This window comes from Rhodotorula toruloides (assembly GCF_000320785.1).
Source record: "Rhodotorula toruloides NP11 unplaced genomic scaffold Scaffold3, whole genome shotgun sequence".
Lineage (NCBI taxonomy): Eukaryota > Fungi > Basidiomycota > Microbotryomycetes > Sporidiobolales > Sporidiobolaceae > Rhodotorula > Rhodotorula toruloides.
Genome location: NW_015622963.1, coordinates 1070712 through 1086126, shown reverse-complemented (window position 1 = coordinate 1086126; position 15415 = coordinate 1070712). Strand labels below are relative to the sequence as shown.

The window sequence follows — 15415 nt, the reverse complement described above, 5'->3', positions numbered from 1 at the left end:
GACCAGGAGGAAACGGTCAGGGTGCGCAGGGAAGGCAAGGTATATATACAACGGCGAATCCACACGAAAACAAGGAGAAGCACGGCGCCCTGGATTACAGCGCATCCCTCTGCAACCCATTCGGCAGGGGCGGGACTGGCGGTACGGCGCTCATGCCCGACGTGTTCCGCTCGGTGTTGGCCTCGACTCGCGCTTCTTCCGACTCGTCTTCGTCGTCGTCGTCTTCTTGGGCGAGGAGGGCGGCGGCTTGTTTCATCGCCATGCCTTCGTTGCTGCGAGCATGAGGGGACGGGAGGGCGGCGTCAGCGTGGAGGGATGGCTGACATGTGAGAGGAACGCACGAGTAGTGTCGACCTCGCTTCTGAGCAAAAGCACGGCGGTGTTCGATGGCTGCGGAAGTGTGATTGTGAGTGGACATCTTCGGTTGAGAGTTGAACAGGTCCAGCGCAACGCTAGCTTCCCATCACTCGGGAGGGGGCCAACTCACTCTCTTCGTCAGCCTCCTCGTCGTCACTCTCGTTGAACGCCTCCTCCCCGCCGCTGACATCGCTGTTGCTCCGCTCGACCCGGACCATCTTCTCGCTCGCTTCGCTTCCGCGCCTCGACGAGCCCGTTGCGTTCGCTGCGCCCGCACCGACGAAGGTGGAAGAGGTAGGCGAAGTCGGGTTCGAGGGTCCGCCGCCGCCGGACGACGAGGCGAAGGACGTCGAACCGAGCGAGAAGCCGGGGATTTCTGCGCGAGTCGGCCACTTGCGCCCGTCAGTGCGGTCCTCGGCAGCGTAGAGAGAGCTCGGTACGCACGGTCAAGGTCCATCACCTCGTCCGTCTCTGCGTTGTAGCGGACATACGGGGTCTTTGGCTCGGTGATCTTCATGGTCGAGTCTCGCTGGAGGTCGTTCAAGCTGAGGTTTGTCTCGTCCCACGCGAGCTGTCCCGGGTGATGCTGCCCATCCTGTCCAGCCTGTGTGCGAGCGGTGGGAGGGGAAGACGAGGTGGGGACGTTGCTGGACGACGAGCGCGAGTTCTTGAGGATGCCGCGCGGTCGGACGGACGACGAGTGCGACGGAGTGCGTGCTGGAGGTGAGTGGGGCTGGTCGACCTGCATCCTGGACAGCACGAACGGCGAGAGTGAGCGGTGGAAGGGCAAGAGATGACGACGGGGACGAGGAGAAGCAACTCGACGGCAACCGCTTCGTTCGATGCGAGAGTTGGCTTGTAGTACTGCTGAGCGAGTCTCCTGAATTACTGGCTGCACAGCGCAAGCCCTACGAATTTCGGGTTCAGCCTCACGCATCGGTGTTTGCGTCGCGTGCACTCACACTCTCTGCTCGCTCTCACGCTGCGCTCACGAAGAGCTCGCCAGGCGCACTGCTGCTAGGATTCGTGCACACCAGCGCCGACGCGATGCCCGCGGGCGACGACGAGCGACCACCATCCGACCCAGCTGCCTCGACGTCAACACCGCTCGATGCACCACGCACAGACGCGCAGGATGTCGCCATGACCGAGCAGAACGAGGACGCAGACGCGAAGAGGGCTGGTGTGCAGGGCGCGCAGGGTGCGGGAGAGGGAGAAAGGCGCTTCGAGAGATCGGGAACTCCGCCTCCGGCTGGTCTAGGCGGCGCTGAGGCGAGCGTGGAGCAGGGCGGGCGAGTTGAGGGCACAAGTGTGGAAGGCGAAGCTGCCGGGGGTACTGCGCAGCCGACTAGCACGTCCCCGTCGACTCCAACTCGCCCTTCGTCCGCTTCCTCTCCCTCGACGGCGGCAAGCGGCACGCCCACACGCGAAAGCCACGGCGAGTCGCTTCGACCCTCTCCTACATCCTCCCCAGCACACGGCGCGCCAGTCTCAGACGCGCCCGACAGCTCTCCCATCTCAGCCCGAAGCGCCGCCTCCTCCTCTCCCTCCGGCTCTCCCTCTTCCCAAGCCTCCCAGTCCCCTTCTTCGTCCGGCTCAGCACCGAGTCGACGCGTCAAAGTCTATCGACTCAAGGACGACGCGTGGGTCGATCTCGGCACCGGCACTTGCAGCGGAGTCTTCCTGCAGGCTACGCCTTCGGGCGACGAGTTTGAAGGTGGAGCGCGCATTAGCGAGGAGGATGAGGGAGCGTGGATCATCGTCAAGAAGGAGAAGTTTCGGAAGCGATCGCCGAGTCCGTCGGATGACGGCTCGCCTTCGAAGAAGAGACGGAGAGACGATGGAACGGATTCGCCTACGAAGGGGAAGGATCTTACGGACGAGCCGGGCGTCGAGATCGAGGACGAGGAGGACGAGGATGAGGTGATCCTGCGGACGAGAGTGCAGCCGTACCCCCAGGGTTACGCGCCGGAAGACTTGATGGACGAGGACGAGTTCACGTCCGTCGACGAGAACGGCAACACGACTGTCGATGCGGGAGGCTATCAGCGGCAGCAGGATACGCTGATCGTCTGGACGGAGCGATCGGGTCCAGACGGAGAGGAGGAACAGGAGATGGCGCTTAGCTTTGCGACGCCGTCTGGGTGCGGCGAGATGTGGGAGTTTATCAAGGCTGCGCGGAGATTCGCAGGTACGTACAGAGGACTCGCTCGCCATCGATCGTAGGCTTACCTTCGCTCGCTCGCAGCCGAGCAACAAGCCTTACGGTCGCCCTCGCCATCTCCATCCCTCTCTTCTCCTCGCGCTTTCGGCATGCACGGCCCGGCCACCGCCTCACTCGCCAACTCCCTCCCCGAACCTTCACTTGGCAACATCGCCAAAGTCGAAAACGCGATCCGCCAACTCTCGCGGACGGTCGTCGGGCGAGAGAGGGCAGCGAGCGTGATTGTCCGCACGGGATACATCGAGAAGTTGGTCAAAGTGCAGCAGGAGGCGGAGGACCTCGAGAGTATCGAGGAGTTGCATGCGCTGTGTCGCGTCATGCAGGCCATCTGTGCGTTCGTTCGTTTCGATCATGGATGTCGCGCCGCTGACGTTCACGATCTCCCAGTCCACCTGAACGACAATGCCATCTTCGAGCACGTCCTCAAAGACGAGGTCATTATCGGCGTGGTCGGCATCCTCGAATGTGCGTCTCGCTCATTTCTGGCGCAGACGCCTGCTCACTCGCTCGTCCCGCGCAGACGACCCCGACTTTCCGACCATGCGCGCCTCGTACCGCGAACACCTCTCCTCCCCGTCATCCTTCGTCTCCGTCATCCCGCTCCATCTCCTCCCCGCCACCCTCCTCACCAAGATCCACCAAACCCACCGACTGCACTACCTCAAAGACGTCGTCCTCGCGCGCGTCATTGAAGACTCGACCTCCTCGCTCCTGAACTCGGCGATCTACTTCAACGAGGTTGACATCGTGAATGAGATCACGCAGGAGCGCGAGTTGCTGAAGGAGGTTTTCAAGATCTTTGGGGAGGATGGGGTGGCGCCGAGTGAGGGGAAGGGGAAGGAGAAGGCTGTTGCGCTGGGGAGGAAGGACACCGCATTGTTCGGCAGTGCGGACCTCCTCAAGCCTTCCTCCACCGAGGGAACGCCTTCGACCGTCTCCGCCGCGACCGAACTTCCAACGTCCTCCCCGCACGACCGCAAACTCCACGCCACCCTCTTCCTCCAGCAACTCTCGCAGATGGTCAAGAACCTCCAAATTCCGGTCCGCACGACGTTCTACAAGACGATGTGCGAGCGAGGGTTGTTGCCTGCGCTCGAGGGGGCGCTGCGATTCGCGGACGAGGTTGCGCATGCGAATGCGCGAAAGGCGGAGGATGTGACGGAGGAGCGGGAGTTGGAGCGGCTGCAGGTCCTCGAGGATGCGGCAGCGATCCGGCAAGGCGCTTTGAGCATCTGGATCAGCGTTGTCGACCTTGACGCGGTCGACGTGCGAGGATACTGTCTGCGGCAGGGCAAGGAGCTCGAGAAGCGGGCGGAGGAAGAGTCGGCGAACTTAGATCTGGCGGCGGAACTTGAGGCGGAGATGGAGAAGGAGTCGAAGACTGCGGAAGAGCTTGAGCGGGAGAAGCGCGAGAAGGACGAGAAGGAGGCCAGGCGGACGCTGCTTGGGTTCCTTGTCGGGATGCTGAAGGAGGAGGAGGATCTGGGCGTCAAGGCGCAGCTGGCGGAAGCGTTGCGGGTGCTGGTGGATGCGACAAGCGAGGGAGGGCCGATGAGCGTGCGTTCGCTTCCCCTGACGTACTCCCGTCTCGTCTGGCTCATCATTGTCCTTTCCACAGGCTCCCGCACGTCTGCGGGTCGAAGATCCTGAGGCTGAGCGCTTCCTCCAGTACTTCTACGACCACTGCGTCCTCTCGCTCGTCCAGCCTCTCGTCGACCTTCCCGAACGTACCGACTCCGACCCTCCTCTCGTCCTCTCCGAATCTTCCGTCGCCCTTCTAACCCACATCTGCGACCTCCTCTGCTTCTTCGTCGCGCACCATACCTTCCGTTCTAAATACCTAATCCTCTCATACCCCGCCATCGCCAAGTCAATCGCTCGTCTCCTCCGACCCCGACCTCGCTTGACACGGCATACGCACCTCCGTCTCGCCGCTCTCCGCTTCCTCCGCGCCTGCGTTGCCCGGAACGACGATTTCTACAACCGCTTTCTCATCAAGTACGACCTCATCCGACCTGTACTCGATACGGCTGAGGAGGAGCGCGACAAGGACAATCTGCTCGGCAGCGCGTGCCTCGAGTTCTTCGAGTTCCTGCGAACGGTGCGCACATATCGCTCGCGCATGGGACAAGTTGACTGATCCCCACTCCCTCGCGCAGTCAAACGCCAAGGCCCTCCTCAATCACCTCATGGACCGCGCAGGTGACACCGTCCGCAACCTCGCCAAGACAAACGGCCTCTCGCCCCCTCTGCGGACATTCGAGTCGCTTATCGCGCGATGGGAGATGAACAACGAGCCTCCGCCTCTGCCGCTTGCGAGCGGATCGACTTCCGATGGCCCGGCTGCTGCGTCGTCTGGCGCGACTTCAAGGTACGCTCCTAATCTATCCGCCTCTCTTGGATTCCTGCTAATGGAGGGAACCCGTCCGCAGTTCGATGCAGCGCCAGCACAGCACTCCCGGCTGGTCTCCGCGCAAAGAAATGGAGGAAGAGTCGTACTTCAACACCTCGGATGACGAAGACGACGAGCCTCGCGTCGCACGGCCTCCCAAGCCCGACTTCTCCAGGTTTGGCGCATCGCTCGGCTCGTCTCGACGCAAGCGCGAACCGCCTCCTACGCGCTCGGACAAATCCGCGGACGAATTGCTGGATTTCCTTAAAGGCCTTAGGGAGGATGCCGAGTCACAGATGCGCAAGAGCCACGCTGAGGGGGAGGCCAAGCCGCCGAATCCCCTCGTCGACTATTCGGACGATGATGAGGAGGCGACGCCGGCTGGCGAGTCGAAGAAGGAGGGCGACACTTCGAAGGCCGACCCACTCGCCGGTGGCTTCATTCGAGAACGTCGCGGGGCTGTAGACGTCGGCCAAGCCGCGGCGATGGACGTCGATGAACCTGCGCCCGCCCCCGCCGCTTCGACGTCCGCCGAGCCCAGCACGACGCCGACATCTGCGTCTCCGCCCAAACCGCCAGTCGCAGTCCCAGACGACAACGGCGCGCCACCTTTCCTGCCGTCGCTGAGCGCCCTCAAGCGGAAGAAGGAGGAAGACGACGATGGCGAACTCGGCCTGCTCGCCAAGCGCCGCACACCCTCTGGCGGCTCGTCCAACTCGCCGTCAAGCACGGGCGCCTCGAAGGGCACGTCCGGGATGAACGGCAAGGTCTCGCTGCGGCCAGGTCTGGGGGGCCCGAGGCGGATACTCATCAACTCGGTGCTCGAGATCCCTACGTCGTTGGCAGGAAGGAAACAAGGAGAGTCGGGTGATGCAGGAGGAGCGGCGGAAGACTCGAAGGCAGCGGCGGAGACGGCTGTCAAGGCGGGCGAGGCGGAAGAGGGAAGTGCAAGTCCGGAGAAGGGATGAGCTCGTGGTTGCTTTGCATTGCGCAAGCCTTTGCATCTCGCATAGTCTATCACTACGCACGACTTGGCGAGCATACACTCGGTCCTGTGTTGAGCGAAAGCGTCGTCGTCGTTCTGTGCGAGCTCGAGGACGAGGTTGGTCTCCGCTTCCACCGCTCGCCTCGCTCGTTTGCTCAGAATGGCCAAGCGCAAGACCGCTCAAGTGTCCTCGCAGGCTGCTGCGCCCGCCGCCAACCCGCCCGTGAGGAAGAAGGCGCGCTTCTCCAACCCTCCTCCATCAGCACCGCCCGCACACAAACCAAAGGCGAAGGCGGCTGCAGCGCCCGTGCAGACGCCAGAACAGACGCCAGATGCACCGAAACGCTTCGTCGTGTCGGCCGGATCGTACGAGCGGCTGCTGTACGGCCTCGAGTGCGAGTTCGAACCGTCGACCTCCTCCTCGTCCGGCTACTCCCTCTCGGTCAACCCCATCTTCTCCTTCCCCGCCCATCTCTCCAGTCTCAAGACCGTCGCAGCGAGCCACCTCATCAGCCCTGGCACCGGGAGCGAGCGGAAAGTCGGTGGAAAGTACCTCGTCTCGGCGGGAACGGACGAGGTGATCAAGGTGTGGGACTTGCAGCGACGGAAAGAGGTCGGCATCCTCGAGGGAGACACAAAGGGTGCGTCCTCTGCCTTGCGCGAGGCTTGAGAGCGAATGAGCTGACCCTCAGTCTCGCAGGAACGATCACTTGCATGCGCTTCGTTCCGCAACGCAACATGCTCGTCGTCGCTTCCTCCGACTCGACCATTGTCCTCTACCGCGTGCGAGACTTTGTGCTCTTGCGGTCGCTTAAGGGACACAAGGGGCGGGTGAATGCGATTGATGCGCATCCGGACGGTCGCGTTGCGCTGTCGGTCGGGCAGGACAGGATGTTGCGGATGTGGGACTTGGTGGCCGGCAAGTCTGTGGCGACGATGAAGCTTGGAGCGGGTGCGTCGGACGTAATCTCGCCTGCTGGCCTCTTAAAGCTGACGATCGGCTCGCAGAGGGAGATGCCGTCCGATGGAACACGAACGGCACGAAATTCGTGGTCATCTGCAACAACCAGCTGACGGTCTATGGCCTGGTGCGCTGCAATCGCTTCCACCGCTTCTCGCCGCGCGCTGACATCGGTCTCTCCCACAGGACATGTCGATTCACCACCAACTCTCGGCCAAGTCCCGCTTCCACGACGCCCACTTCTGCTACTTCCCTCTCGACAAGACCGACTCTGCGCAGCGAGAATACCTGTTCGTGGCGTGCGAGGACGGCAAGGTCCGGGTTTTCGACGTCTCGAACCCGACGCCGGTTCACGTCGACGAGACGACCGACCTCTCGGACCTCGACTTGCCCAAGATTGAGCCTGTTGCGCTGTTGACGGGCCATGCGAATCGGTGCGGCATTCTCTGCACATGGCTCGAAAGTCTCGGTTCTGACTCTCTTTCCCGCGCAGCGTCAAAATGATGGACCTGCTCGAAGTCGCCCTTCCCACATCCGAATCCGCTTCTTCTCCCTCCTCAACCATCGTCCTCACCACCATCTCGTCCGACGGCAAGATCAACCTCTACGACCTCGCCCGCCTCCCATCTCCCGCCGCTGCCTCCAAAGGCAAAGGCAAGAAGGCTGCTGCGCCCGAACCGGCAGAAGCGAAGGAGATTGAGCCTGTGGCGAGCTATGACACGGACAAGACACGGTTGACGTGCGTTTGTGCGATTGGGTTAGTCGAGCGGAAGAAGGGGAAGGACGGGGAGGAGGTGGAGGAGTCGAGCGACGAAGAGGATGGTGAGGAGGACGAGGAGGAAGATGGGACGGAGGAGGAGGAGCAGAGTGAGGGTGAGGAGGAGGAGGAAGCGGAGTTTGAGGGGTTTGAGGACGAGGAAGAGGGCGAGGTGGAGTAGGGTCGCCTCGAGCGTCAATGCAGTCACTTTATGCATCCTCTGCGTTCGTTCTGCGCTCGAAAGATGGCTGCTTCGTGCAGCACGGCCGGAGATGACATTCTGTGCGGTGCACTCCTTCACTCTCGCCGTCCACTTTCGCTCGTAAACACCGCTCTGGACGCCTCGTGCTGTCGCGCCTGGCTCTGAAGCGGCCTTCGCTCACCCTTACTGTGCCCGCCGCCCTTCCCTCGCCTTTTTTGCGCCGCCCGACCTCTCCACCTCTTCATCGCCAAGTCAGTTGTCGCTCGCCTCGCGGGACTGCAGGGGCTAGTTGTGCGGAAGAATGGCGTCCTCGCGGCTCAAACGGAAGATCGAAACGGCGGACGAAGGGCAGTACGGCAACCTGAGCGAGAGTTTCGTCTCAGTGGGGACGGCGCTCCCTGCGTTGACGGAGAACAAGAAGGACAAGAACGAGTTCAAGCCGGTGTGGCAGCAGGAAGTCTACGATGATCAAGGCAGGTGCGCTTGCGGTCCTGCTTACTCGCTCGTAGACGTGACCTCATCCTGTTCCCTCTGCAGACGACGGTTTCATGGCGCTTTCACCGGAGGGTTCTCTGCCGGCTACTTCAACACCGTCGGATCCAAAGAAGGTGAGCAGATTCACGGAGCTTGTCCATCGGCGGAAGCTGACCTCACCCTGCAGGATGGACGCCCTCGACTTTCAAGTCGTCTCGCTCAAACAGGGCTTCGCAGAACCAGCGAAGCGTCTTGGATGCCGCGAAAGAGTTCATGGACGACGAGGTAGGCGGGACCTTCCTGTAAGCCGAACCATTCTGACCCCGCCGCCCGACAGGACCTCGCGGAACTCGCTTCCTCCCGAACGCTCGAAACCAGCTCGACCTACGCCTCTTCCGCCCGCGCTCCCGCTCCTCCTCCGCCTGCCTATGACCCCCTCCTCGGCAACTTCGCCGGCCTCGAAGGTACCGCCGCGCCTGCTCCCAATTTCGACGAAACCCTCGCCTCGCTCATCCAGCCCTCTTCGTCTCGCATCGGCCTCAAACTCATGCGCAAGATGGGTTGGCGAGACGGACAAGGAGTCGGGCCGCGCGTGACGTATCAGCAGCGGAAACGGCAGGCTGCAGACATCGGCGTCAAGCTGGACGATGAGGATGAAGCGGGCGGAGAGGCGGAGAAGCACCTGTATGCGCCGCTCGATCGACCGCTCACGCTTGTCAAGGGCACGAGCGCGTCGATGGACAAGGGATGGGGACTTGGTTATCAGCCGGGGATGAACTTGCAGCAGCAGTTGCGGAGCGAGGGGGGATACGCGGGGCAGGCTTCGGGGCGGCAGACGGTGTATGAGCTGGATGTCGACGATGTGTACGGCGGAGTCGGCACGAGCATGGATGCGCTCGGTGACAGGCAGAAGCGCGCGCTGGGCGTGTACGACGGCGAAGACGACGCGGACTTTGGGACGATTCAACCTTCGAGAGGCGCAAGAACGCGTGAGCAGGTGCGTGTGTCCTTCCGCGACTGGTAGATAAGCTGAACTGAGCTCGCCCTCCTACAGCCGAAGAAGCGAGGCGGGCCGCTGCAGGAGTTCCACGACGGGACCAAAGTCCTGCCCGGCTTCGTCCTTCAGACTGAGCCCCTCGTTGGACCTTCCCTGTGAGCGCAGTTCCCCTTCCTGTATGCTCTCAAGCTCACGGTTCTCATCGCAGATCCCAGCTACCGCCGCAGCCGCCTCCTGGCTGGCAGCCGAATCCTTCTCGCCTGTGGAAGGAGAATCAGCCGCCGGCGACCGATGCGAAGGGAAAGGGGAGACAGCTCGACGCGGACGAGGTGCGTCTCGCGTTCGTGCAGCCTTGTACGCTCCTGACTGTCGGTTATTGCAGCGAGGATCGCTCCTTGGCGAGCAACTGCCGCCGCCCGTTCCGAAGTCCGTCTTCGACTATCTCTCCGCCAAGAGCCGCGAACGACTCGCCGCCGTGACAGGCGCGGCACCGAGTACATCCGCCTCTGCTACACCCGATGCTCCCCCTCCTCCGCCTGAACCCGATGCGCAGCTCTTCGTGCCGCCTATCGACCGCCCTACCGCCTCGGCCGCTCTGCGAGGTTTCCAGCCGTACTCGGCTGCTTCGACTTCCCCCGATCCGATCAAGCAGGCGCGGTATACCCTTTACCTCCAGTACCAATCCTCCGGTGAGGCGTCGACGACCTCATCACCCTTCGGGCCTCGACAGCTGCCGAATGGCAAGATGCAGAGCGTCGCCGAGCTCAACCGCGAGCTCTCCGAGTACGCTCAGGCGGCCACGGTCTTCAAGCCTGTCTCGGGCATGCTCGGAAACCGTTTCCAGTCGAGCAAGACTGCCGCGCTCGATGTTCCGAAGGTCGAGCCAGGCCTCTACCAACCTCCACCGAAGTCAACTGCCGCTCCGTCAACTTCCGACCTCGCTGCGACGTACGGCGACGCATCCGCCTCTCCACCAAAGCCGCCTGAACTCGCACCTACTCCCGCGCAGCAAGCCGCTCGAGCGGGCAACTTTGGCCCTCTCACACGCACCTCTACGCCTTTCCGTCCCGCTCGCCTCCTCTGCAAGCGCTTTGGCGTTCGCGACCCTTACGAGAACGCCGAAGTCGAAGAGAATGGCGTCGGAGGGAAGTGGGGCGAGGCGACGAGCAGTGGCTGGGGCACGGGCAACGCACAGACGAGTCAGCCGATCGGCCGGTCGGCCCTGGACGAGATGATGCAGAGCGCGGGCTTTAAGCGGTTTCAGGAGGCGTCGAAGGAGGTTGAGGCGGACGCGCCGGAGGTTGTTAAGGGCGTCTTCGAGACTCCAGCTGAAGGATCGACCGTCTCTGCGCCGAAAACCAAGCCGAAGGTGCGGCCGACACTTGAGACGGTCGGCTACGGCGACGACGAATCGCAGGGTCAGGAGATCGTCGACGAGCAGAAGGCGCCGCCCGATATCTTTGCCGCTATTTTCGCTGACTCTGACGACGAGGACGAGTCTGATGACGAGGCGGAGCCAGCGGTGAGCGCGACATCTGCTCCTGCGCCGGCCACGACCGTTCTGTCGGTCGACAAGGTCGAAACGCCTGCTGCTGCTCCGACCGCCGCACCTGCTCCCGCCCCTCCCTCCGAACAGTCCCCTACGACTCTCTCGCTCGACACCATCGCCACCTACAAGCCAACCTTTGCGCCATCCACGTCCCGCACCACCTCATCCTCGAAGCCCGAAAAGAAGAAGAAGGCGAAGCGAAAATCGGGCGCGCTGAGCTTTGCGATGGACGAAAACGGCGATGACGGCGATACTTCGCTGTCATCCAGCAAGAAGTCGAAGCGGGACAAGGACGAGCGGGATCGGAAGCGACGACGGGATGGGGGCGAACGCGAGGAGAGTCGACGAAGCAGCGACAAGCGACGGCAGGACGAGTCAGGGACCAAGGTGGCTGCGGAAGAGGAGGACGAGTGGGCCGAGGCGCCGTCGCAGGTCCACCCGGATGTCCTGGCTGCGATGCAGAAGACGTCGCCGGCGGCTGTCTCCCGCCCACTCGCGGAAGAAAGCAAGGTGCCGAAGACTCGGCCAAGAGCAGCCGACCTGTACTGAGCGTGTCCCCGCCTCTCCCTTGCAAAGCACCATTCTGACGCAATGACCGTCGCGAAAGAGAGTCGCTTCGTTACGAGTAGAGACAGTGTCCGAAAAGAGCTGCACATCGAGGGTCGGCCAGCGCCTCGTTACCCTGGCACAGGGACCTTCAGTCCGTCTCCTCCGCGGCGGGCTGAGGCGTCTTCGTCCTGGTCCAGCTGTCCCGCTTGCTGCCTCCACCTTCCCCGCCCTCGAAAGCCGCCACCTTAGCCATGACTTGGCTCGGCGGCCTCGGTGCCCTTGCGCCCCTCAGCCGCGAGGGTCCACTCGAGCGCTTGAGGGAGGACGACGGCGCGAGCGGCCTCTCCTCCGAGTCGCCAACGACCTCCTCGTCGCGACCGGCGTCGCTTGTCGGAAGCGCAGGTTCGGGCACATCGCCAGGCGAGACAGGCGGCACGAATGCGTCCTCGGACGGCTCGCCGCGAGCTGCACGATCGTCCTTCTCCGCCTCCTCCTTGACGACCTCCGGGTTCGGGTCGAGCTCCTCCGGCGGCGCAGTCGAGTCCTCCGACTCCAGCTTCTCAGTGGTCGTCGGAGGCGCCTCCTCGGTTGCCGTGTCCTCCTTAGCTGGTACAGGCGGCTTCGGGAACTCCTCCTGCGTCGCGCTAAGCGGACTCGCCGCAAATTGTCCCTCACCCGCTCCAACTCCTGCCGCGAGCGCCGTGTCCACGCCAAGCAAGCTCTCTCGCTTAGTCTGCCTCAGGACCTCCTCGGCCTTCTCCTTGTCGACAGAACCGCGCTCGCCAAGACCGAGGTTCGAGCGCCGCGGGCGCTGGTCAATCGGCTTAGTGCGCTGACGACGCGGGCGATAGCGTTCTTCGCGCTCTTTGTGCGCGATGTCGTGCGCGAGGGAGAAGATGGTCGACGAGGAGGTGACGAGGTCGGTGATGACGGAGGCGGGGAAGCGGTCGTCAAGGTTGAGCGCGGTAGTCGTCTTTGGGCGCAAGAGAGGACGAGAGAGGGAGAGGGAGAGGGAGAGCTTGTGCAGGTAAGTTGGGAGCGGCTCGGAAGTCGTGGTCGACTCGACGAGTTGCGAGAGGTGCGAAACGACGGCCCTGAGGACCTGCGATGAAGAGTGGCGATAAGCAAGTACTCACACTCAGCAGCGAGCCGAGACTGGAAAGGCCTCCGCCAGCTTACCTCGAAGTGAACCTTCGGCAACTTGCCAACGACCTTCGCCAGCTCGTTCCGCCTCTTCTCGTCCTCCTCCTTCTCCTGCTCTCCGTCCTGGCAATCCGCAATGACGTGCCTCGCGCCATACAAGCTTCTCAGCTCCTCGTACGCACTCCACGTCAAAGGCGGCTGTTCGAGCTCGAGAAGCCAGAGCTTGACGACGGAGCATATGAGCGGGAGGTCGAATGGTTCGAGGAGGGCGGCGAGATCGGATGGAGGAAGAGCGACGTTTGAGGGGTTGTTGAGGAGGGAGCGGAGGGCGTGCTGTGCAGAGAGAGGCGTCTCGTACAGCCACGACTTGCGGCGTTCTGCGGGCCAGCACGAAGGCAGTCAGCGGCAGGCTCCTGACAGAGCGACACGGACTTCTGCACAAAGCCGCACGCACCGGCATCGTCGACGTTCTCGCCCTTCTTGTTCACCCACTCGAGCAACACCTCGAGGACAGGCGGAACAGGCTGCTCGTCCCTTTTCGGGTTCGTCTCGTCAAACTTGCGCAGGTCGATGCCGAACGTCGTAGGCGACGGGTCAGAGTAGTGCGACTGGAAGATGACAGGCTGGGGCTGGAATGGGCCGGTCCTGCGAGACGAGTGTATTCAGCGGCCGTGCACGACTTCGTCAAGCAGTCCTCGCTCGTCCCGGACGAGCGCTTCGACCGCTCGAAGCCGCAGAGACGGACGCCGACTCACCTCCTCCGCTCGATGATCGCCCTAAGGTCCTTCTCGGGCCTGACCAGCTCGAGCGACTGTCCGACACGCTGCAAGCTGCCGTCGACGAGTTTCGGAAGCGCCGAGATTGCTTGGTGAAATGACTTGAGGACCGAGGTAGCGGCGCGGAGGCGGTCGGATTCGAGGCGCTGAAGGTAGGGGAGGTGGGAGGAGATGGTCGCTTCGAGTGTGAGCCTGCAGAAAGTCTCGAGTCAGTCAAAGCTCACCGTGCTGCCATAACCACGATGCGAAGCCGGTCTATCGCTTTCTCGTAAACGCAAAACGAGCTCACCTCAACGCGTCAAGCTCCTCGACGGCCTTTTTGTACCTTTCCTCCGCGACGTCGGCGTCCCTGCGCGCCTTCTCGTAGCGTTCGTAGCCAGACTGGGGGCCGACGACAGTCGAAAGGAGCGAAGAGAACCTGCGGATAGCGAGGCAAGTCAGGTCGTCAGCTTGCCCCTTGCTCAAAGCCTCGGAAACTCAGCAGGACACATGGGTCGCGAGACATAGGCAGGGAGCGAAGCGACTCACTTGTTCTTGCTCCAGTCGAGTCCGGCCTTGACCTCCCTCGTCTCCAGGACCTTCCCAATCCTCTCCTTCGCCTCTTCCAGCACGGGACTGACGACCGCTGCGCCCTCATCGTCCTCGTCCTTCTTCTGTTCTTGCGCAGGCGCACGAGCCGAGCGACCCGCGCCCGTTCGGCGGACCGTAAGAGCGCGTCCGAGAGCACCGAGGACGCTCCCGCCTGTCGCGCCGCTCCTGCCGACCAATCCCTCCTCGTCATCGCCCTTCTCGTCGTCCTCGCCTTCCTCGGCGTTCCTCCTCACGCGCCTCGAGGCTGCGGGAGCCTCATCGACCTCATCCGGCCTCGGCGCCCACTTTCCTCCCAGCTCCTCCTTCCCTCTCACAAAGTTCCACTCGTCCTCGACTTCGTCTGCCGTGCGGCACGCGTCGGTGTAAGAGGTCTTGAGCCGCTGGACATGCGAGAGGGCGGTTTCGTAGGCGGTCAAGTGGGAGAAGAGGGTTTGGCGCGAGGCGGAGAGGCGCGAGGTGTGCGAGGCGGACCAAGAGGAGAAGGGGGCGATGATGGTGCGCTAGGGTGTAATGGTGTGTCAGCGGACAACAAACCTGCCCCCTACGCGGTGGAGAGCAGCAACGCTCCCGTCCACGGATAATAAGCGGCCGTCGAGACGCACCTGCAAGTCGTCCGCCAACGCCTTCCTCGCCCTCGCCTCGCCTACTGCGGCCGTCAACAGCGCCTCAAAGCCCATCCTGACAGACGCTCCCTCGTCTGCTCAGACACACCGAAAGTTGAGCGCGTCGTCGGTAAAGCCGATGAGGATGGGAGGCGGTGCAAGCGGGGAGCGTTCGGGGAGAGTCAGCGAGTGAGCACGGCGAGCGCTGGCAGTAGCAACACAGGAGAGTAACGCGGACGTGCCGATGGCAAAACCGTCCCTCCTGAGCGCAGGTGGAACCATGCGCCTCGCCAAGTCCTCCTCGAGTTCGGCCCGCGCCAGAACATGCTCAACGAGCTCGCTGCTCTGCACGCATGCCGCCTCGAGTGCCGTGAAGAGCGACTCGAGTCCCTGCTTGTACGGGACGGACCAGAACTGCGTGTGCGAGTGGGTGAGGGCGTGAGCGCGGGGAAGAGGAGATGAGGTGTGGGAGCGGGCGCACGCTGTTGGAGAACGAGGGCGGGAGCACTGGGCGCTGCACTGGCGCTGTCTGCTCAGCTTTGTCGGGTTCTGCCATCGTATCGAGCGAGTTGAGTGACAGCGAGCGAGCAGAGGTGCGCGACGAGGTGGGGAGCGAAGGCCTGTCCTCTTCCACTCTCGCCGTCAGCTCTACTGGGCTTGCTGACAGGCTCGTTGCATTTTTCGACGCTCCTTGCTCCCGTACGCTTGCGCTCGAAGCGCTCCGAGCCGTCCTCTCCGACTTCTATTCCTCGCTCAATTCTCATCAATGCTCGCGGACGAAGGAGGATTGAGGCGACTGAAGCCTGCTGGATCAGGTCCAGGTGGCTGAGACGGACTCCATGGGCTGTCCGGCCGC

At 63.0% G+C, this 15415-nt stretch overlaps 5 protein-coding genes across 5 annotated transcripts; 3 read left to right on the top strand and 2 right to left on the bottom strand.

Annotated features, from left to right (window-relative positions):
- Nucleotides 1-94: 94 nt before the first annotated feature.
- On the bottom strand, nt 95-1105 carry RHTO_04986 (protein phosphatase inhibitor 2; the record flags this gene model as incomplete). Its single annotated transcript, XM_016418649.1, has 4 exons — nt 95-272; nt 342-390; nt 488-733; nt 802-1105. 4 exons carry the CDS (start codon nt 1103-1105, stop codon nt 95-97), a joined length of 777 nt encoding a protein of 258 aa, XP_016275925.1.
- Nucleotides 1106-1404: 299 nt separating this feature from the next.
- RHTO_04985 (DUF625 domain protein) lies at nt 1405-5941 on the top strand (the record flags this gene model as incomplete). Its single annotated transcript, XM_016418648.1, has 7 exons — nt 1405-2548; nt 2606-2911; nt 2969-3046; nt 3102-4138; nt 4200-4682; nt 4741-4952; nt 5014-5941. The coding sequence occupies 7 exons, from the start codon at nt 1405-1407 to the stop codon at nt 5939-5941; spliced, it is 4188 nt and encodes a 1395-aa protein (XP_016275924.1).
- A 177-nt stretch (nt 5942-6118) lies between these two features.
- RHTO_04984 (WD40 repeat containing protein) lies at nt 6119-7857 on the top strand (the record flags this gene model as incomplete). The annotated part of the gene is made up of 5 exons (XM_016418647.1): nt 6119-6599; nt 6659-6910; nt 6967-7046; nt 7106-7353; nt 7413-7857. 5 exons carry the CDS (start codon nt 6119-6121, stop codon nt 7855-7857), a joined length of 1506 nt encoding a protein of 501 aa, XP_016275923.1.
- Nucleotides 7858-8179: 322 nt separating this feature from the next.
- RHTO_04983 (G-patch and DUF1604 domain containing protein) lies at nt 8180-11447 on the top strand (the record flags this gene model as incomplete). The annotated part of the gene is made up of 7 exons (XM_016418646.1): nt 8180-8355; nt 8416-8486; nt 8540-8637; nt 8690-9349; nt 9407-9504; nt 9558-9678; nt 9732-11447. 7 exons carry the CDS (start codon nt 8180-8182, stop codon nt 11445-11447), a joined length of 2940 nt encoding a protein of 979 aa, XP_016275922.1.
- Nucleotides 11448-11595: 148 nt separating this feature from the next.
- On the bottom strand, nt 11596-15115 carry RHTO_04982 (Rho GTPase-activating protein; the record flags this gene model as incomplete). Its single annotated transcript, XM_016418645.1, has 9 exons — nt 11596-12549; nt 12627-12967; nt 13045-13235; nt 13346-13558; nt 13656-13784; nt 13895-14457; nt 14560-14654; nt 14781-14973; nt 15041-15115. 9 exons carry the CDS (start codon nt 15113-15115, stop codon nt 11596-11598), a joined length of 2754 nt encoding a protein of 917 aa, XP_016275921.1.
- Between the last annotated feature and the right edge of the window lie 300 nt (nt 15116-15415).